At 44.7% G+C, this 6,219-nt stretch overlaps 1 protein-coding gene across 1 annotated transcript in view; it reads right to left on the bottom strand.

Moving 5' to 3' along the window:
• Positions 1–3,715: 3,715 nt before the first annotated feature.
• LOC145409298 (putative cytochrome P450 49a1) overlaps positions 3,716–6,219 on the bottom strand; it is a 32,564-nt gene continuing 30,060 nt past the window's right edge. The window contains exons 9-12 of the mRNA XM_080279776.1: positions 5,657–5,776; positions 4,797–4,911; positions 4,372–4,550; positions 3,716–3,832 (exon numbers count right to left, since the gene is read on the bottom strand). Coding sequence (XP_080135902.1) covers positions 3,716–3,832; positions 4,372–4,550; positions 4,797–4,911; positions 5,657–5,776 — 531 coding nt within the window. The remainder of the gene's footprint in view (positions 3,833–4,371; positions 4,551–4,796; positions 4,912–5,656; positions 5,777–6,219) is intronic.

Genomic DNA, 6,219 nt, shown 5'->3' with positions numbered 1-6,219 from the left:
AGAGATGAGAGGGAGATGCAGGGAGAGGAGTGGGGGACTGAAGGGTTGTGAGATGGATTCGGAATGGAGAAGGAAGGAAAGAGAGAGGAAGAGGAGGTAAGGGAGGGGGAAGGAAGAGAACGTCAGAGAGGGGAGAGGAGGGAATGGAAGTTAAAGGGAAGGGGAGGGAAGGGAATGAAAGTTAAAGGGAAGGGGAGGGAAGAGGGAGAGTTCCTGGGAAGGGAGGGGATAGAAGGGGGAGGTAAGGGGAGGGAGGGGAAGCGCGTGGGGAAGAAGGGGCGAAATGGGACAGGATTGGAGAGGTAGGGAAGGGCCACAGTGAAGGGGGGGATGTGGGTGGATATCACTGACCTGCAGCCGTGGTCAGTGCTTGCCAATAACTCTCTCTCTCTCTCTCTCTCTCTCTCTCTCTCTCTCTCTCTCTCTCTCTCAGCATACACATGCCTAAAATTACGGATCTTCTCAGTTATTCAGTGGAACTAAATGATCAGATGTTGTGTTTTCTGTTATTCCAAAAACTCTCTAAGACTCTCGATTATTCAGGCATTTATGTACAAAAAAAAAACTAATAGGTTTTTCCTTCGCCTGTTCATATTATGTTGTTCAAGAGTAAATGAATTAAATCTTCGCTGTTTTTAATGTTCTAAAGAAGGAAGAGGGATGGGACGTAATGAATGTGAGGTTATGTTTGTTTTATTTTCTCCTTTCAAGCTGTATACGTACACACACACACACACACACACACACACACACACACACACACACACACACACACACACACACACACACACACACACACACACACACACACACACACACACACACACACACACACACACACACACACACACACACACACACAAGGAAAAACGGAGGACAAGAAGGAAGTAGGAGGAAGGAGGAGAGAGGATAACAGAGGAGTATAAGAGGATTTGGAAGATAAAGGTAAAAAATATGATACGAGGGAGAAAGAGAGAGAACGAGAGAAGGGAAAGAGTACAGGAGGGAGTAAGGGAGGAAACGAGGAAAGGGGGAAGGAAGATGGTTATTCGTGAAAGCAGAAGAGAGGAAGGGACGGGAGAGAGAGAGAGAGAGAGAGAGAGAGAGAGAGAGAGAGGGAGAGAGAGAGAGTCGGGGAAAGGGAAGAAAGGGAGACAAAGGTAAAATAGGAGCATGAAATCTGGTAAGGGAGATGGAGTAAGAAATAAAGAAAGGTGGAAGAGAAAGCAAAGAGTGAGAGAGTTTTGAAGAAAGAGAAAGGGAAATAGACAGGTAAAGAAATCGTAAGAAAGAATGGAAAGTGGAAGTAGGGGACGGAAGAAAAAAATGAGTGAGAGTGGAAATCAAGGAGGAGAAGAAAAACGAAGAGAAAGAAGAGAGACAGAAACAGATAGAAAGTGAACGGGCGAGATAGCCAGGGATAGACACGGAGGGCGAGGGTTAGGAGGAATAAGAAAGCATTTATATACACCAACAAGGAAACGAGAAAATTTTGAAAAATGGAACGTACAGGATAAAAGAAATGGCGAAGCATCAAAGGGAGGAGGAGAGAGAGGAAAAGTTAAGGATTGGAAGTGAAAGACGAGGCGGCAATCACGAGAAATTGGAGAATTGGGATTGAAAGAAGCTGAGAGAGAGAGAGAGAGAGAGAGAGAGAGAGAGAAGGGGGGGAGGACAAGAGATCAAAGCTGCCTGACACACGATACGAGTACACTCAGGATTATCTCTTACCAAACGGCCCTGTTATCTCTCCTATTTCTCCTCCATTTCTCCGATTCTTCTCTGATCGCTTCATCTTTTTTCTGCCCTGTACATTCTCTATCTTGTCTCTTCTTATCTCATTTTAATTCTCATACACCCATCCTACTTTCCCTATCATCATCATTATTATCATCATCATCATCATCATCATCATCATCATCATAATTATGATCACCTTCACCTTCAATATAATCCTCATTCCCTCAAAATAATATCGGGGTTGGGTTCCAGAAATAGCAAAGGGAAAGAACAAAAATCAGGGAGAAATATCAACAGAGTACGGTGAAATGGACCAGTCAATCATTTTTCCATTTTTCAACCTGAAATTCTCTCTCTGTCTCCCTGCCAAACCCATCTGCGTATATTTTACTGATATTTTCTTAGTTTTGTTACTTCTCGGTTGGATCTTGGTTATCACTTTTATTTCTTCCTACTTTGACTTTTTTTTACTCGTTCAGGTCTTATTAATCTCTCATTCTAACTTGTCCCCTTCACTTTAGCATCATGTTTTAATCCCTTCAGCGCTATGACGCCAATATATTTTTATTTATGCTGCGGCCAGATGAATGTATTAATTTTTGGACTACAGCAGTTAGAGAGTTTGAAGCAACCTGTAATAACCCCTTCAGTCGGATGGAGACCTTGAAAGTTTATTCTCACAACCACCAAATGATTTTTTTTTAGCATTGGAGAATCTCTTAGAAGTGAAGAGGTGAAGAAGTTACTTTTCAGTTTATACCAAAGCTTACCCATCTGATTATTTTCACTATAACGTAACAATCGTCATCCCAATCCACATCCTAACTATTTATACCTCCCGCATTTCACCCATATGTAATTCCAGCTTCTAATGCAATAATAAGCATCATTACCGCAACATCTCTCATCAGACACCAATACCTTTGCACTCTGACCTTCTTCAGTATTGCCCAGTACCTTGTAACTCTCCATGTATCGGGTCGCCTCGCTGGAAATCATATTAAAGTCCCCTCTGATTCCGGGTTGTCCTCTGATTAAGCTTGCAGTGACGGGATCTGCCTTTCCATTCCAGTTTTGTTGGCTCTTGCTTTTGCACACTGGCTGCCTCTTACACATTCACCTTTTTCCGCATTTTAGTGAGTTCTTTCCATTTTCTGACTCGTGGTCGTGTGCGTTTTGTGAATGAGAGAGAGAGAGAGAGAGAGAGAGAGAGAGAGAGAGAGAGAGAGAGAGAGAGAGAGAGAGAGAGTTTGCGTTTCCAACCACTTTCGTTCGTGTTTGTCCAAAGTCCCTTGTGTATCCCTTTTCGTCTGAATTCGTCCTTATGCCTTTTATAACCCCGTTCATTCGTGTTCGTATTCCTTTGGTAACCCAGTTCGTTCATGTTCGTCCGTATTCATTTTATATTCACGTTCGTTTGTGTTGGTCCACATTCCATTTTGTACCCTCATTCGTTCGTTCAAATTCCGTTTTGTACCCCCGTTCGTTTCGTGTATCAGTTTGTGTGTGTGTGTGTGTGTGTGTGTGTGTGTGTGTGTGTGTGTGTGTGCTTGCGTGCGTGCGTGCGTGCGTGTGTGTGTGTGTGTGTGTGTGTGTGTGTGTGTGTGTGTGTGTGTGTGTGTGTGTGTGTGTGCACCAGTCTTTCTCCTTCAAAGCTTCCTGTGCTTTTTCCCATTTGAAATCTCGACTTCTTACTTCTCTTTAGTGTCCTCTCCTTCATCTCCTCCTGGGAATATATCTGGTAGAGTATGACGCATCAGGCACCATGTGAAGCCGAGTGAAAAACAACCAGAGCTAATTTTCATTTATCTTTATTTATCCTCGTACAAATATCACTCCTAAGAGCCTCCTATCTCTAATGGAGAAATACAATGTCAGCTGCGTTTTTACCTACTTTAAAAAAATCAAAGTAGCTTCCCATTTCCTACAACTCTTTCTTCTACACTACTCTACTTCGTCTTCTTTAGTTCTTCCTTCAGCGTCTTTTGGGGATGAAGCTGATAGAAAACGGTGCGTCGGGCATCATGTTGAGCCGCATCACCTGACCGATTACCTGTTTCCCGTTCACCTCCATCCTGTATCTCTTGACAAGCTGACGGGGAGAGAGAAAAACAGTGATGGACAGTTTTACATATGTTTGGATACATATATACTGATTGATAGATGGATAGACGGGTGAATGGATGGGTGAAAGGAAAGTTGTGTAAAAGACAGCTGGATCTATGGACAGACAGATATAGATTGACTGACTGTATAAGTAATGAACAGGTTCAGTGACTGACTGACTGATTGATGGTTAGTCAGATAAGTGGATCGATAGAGAGACAGACAGACAAATGGGTAGGTAGACAGACAGATAGATAGATGGATAGATATATAAACTGTAAAAGCAAAGAAATCTTTCTCCTTATCCTTTACCAGACAAATGATAAACGCAAGTGTAGATCGATGTATGGCCATAATGCATCGATCTCTCCCTTCCTTTACTCACCTGTATAAGAGCTAGGTATATCTCTTGCTTTGCCAACCTCTCTCCCTACCTCCATTCTTTCTACTTTCAACCCCTCCCTCTGTCCTTTCCACCTGCTATATCTCCCACCCTTCTGTCTTTCTCGCCCTTCCTCTCCTCACCTGTATAATAGCAAGGTATATCTCTTGTTCTGCCAGCCGTCGCCCCGGACACATACGCGCCCCGTGACCAAAGGCAAGGATGGTGTAAGGGTGGACGAGCCCCCTGCCATCAACCCTGCCTCTCTCTGATGAGAGGGCGGCGGCAGGGCTGGTGGTAAAGCTCTTGGCAGGGGTAGCATCTATACTGGTGACAAGAGAGGTGGTAGGGTTGGCATCTGCACTGGTAATAGGCTTGGCGGAAGGGTTAGTGACGGGGGTTGTAGAAGGTGTGATGTCAAGGCTACTAGTAGGGGAGGTGACAGGGGTGGGATCTGTACTGGTGGCAGGGGCGAGATCTGTACTGGTGGCAGGGGTTGGATATGTATTGGTGGTAGGAGTGGTGGCAGGGTTGGCGTCAAAACTCGTGGTAGGGGTGGTGGCAGGGCGGACAGGGTGTTTTGGGCGGGATACATTGAGCCAGCGTTCAGGGCGAAATGTATCTGGTTCCCGGAAGGCTTCAGGGTCACGACACGCCACTACGGGAGGGGACAGCACAAAGGTCTGGAAAGTGTAGGCAGGACGGCATTCATTAATCACTCATCTCCCACTAAAATTATCTACTCATTACCCATAGTAGAAGGGACGTAGGTCTGGAACTGAAGGGACAACATTCACTATCCATTCATTACCCACTTAAACCTACAGAGGGGAGAGTACGTATGTCTGTAATGGGGGACAACACATGTTACCCACTCATGCGAAGGGATCTAAAAACAGAGAGAGAGAGAAAACACAGAAGTGGGATGTTCATGAGTCAGGATCCAGACACAAGGAGAAAGTGCAAAGGTGGGGCATGTTATTTTCTTCATCCTAGAGGGTTCCCTTGCTTATATTCATAGTCAGTTTATTTCTGTTTATGGCACTGTATTATTTCCATGTATATCATTTGTATAATGTACAACGATATCATACAATCTAAGCAAGATAAGAGAGTATTATGAGCATGTAATGTACACACTAAATCGCTAAAGAAGAATTGCTAGGAAAGGTACTGTATTAATCACTTACACGTCGTGTAATCCAAGGCGATATAATAAAAAAAACACGAATAATATAAAAAAATAATCGCTAAGGAAGAGGTGCGAGAAAAAGTATTTTAATTTGAATGTTATTGACGTTATCTAAGACGATATCAAAAAGACATATATACAAATGAATGCTGAAGTGTAATATGCCAACTCAGTCGCTTTGGATGAGGTGTAGAAAAGTTCCCAAATCGACCAGAATACGGACATGCAAAGCTCACCCCAGCCGGTACGTGATATCCCGAGAGCACCGTGTCCTCCTGAATCACTCGGCTGCGGGATGAGGCGGAGGGTCGAAGCCGCAGTGTTTCCTGTACCACCGCGCGCAGGTATTGTAGGCCCTGTGGAATAATGGAGGGGGTGAGAGGTATAGTAGAGGGGAAGGAGAGAAAAGGCAAGGAGGTGAAAGGAAGGAGATGATTGGAGAGAGTGACAAGAAAGGAAAAGGGGTGGAGGGAAAAAAGCTGGAGCGCGTGAGAGGAAAAGTCAAGGAGTGTAAGGGAGGAAGGTTGGAGGAAGAGAGGTAGGACAGGGAAGTGGACAGAAGAAACAGACGAGAGGAATGGGGCAGGAGAAAGGGAGAGAGCGAAGAGTGAGGTGGGTGAAGAAATGGTGTGGAAAATGAGGGAGGTAGGAGAGAGAGGGGGGGGGGTTGGCTGCGAATCGGAGGAAAGAAGGGAAAGATCAGAGGTACGAAGAGAATAAGAAGGCAAGAATCTGTGACCAAGAGGTGAGGGAACAGGAGGCGAGTGTGAGGAGGAGGAGGGAATGACAAGGAAGATCG

The sequence above is a fragment of the Coenobita brevimanus genome, chromosome 80 (assembly GCF_032717465.1).
Source record: "Coenobita brevimanus isolate Jiangsu-jjx chromosome 80, ASM3271746v2, whole genome shotgun sequence".
NCBI lineage: Eukaryota > Metazoa > Arthropoda > Malacostraca > Decapoda > Coenobitidae > Coenobita > Coenobita brevimanus.
Note: the sequence above shows the minus strand (reverse complement) of the source record. Positions and strands in the feature narration are given on the sequence as shown.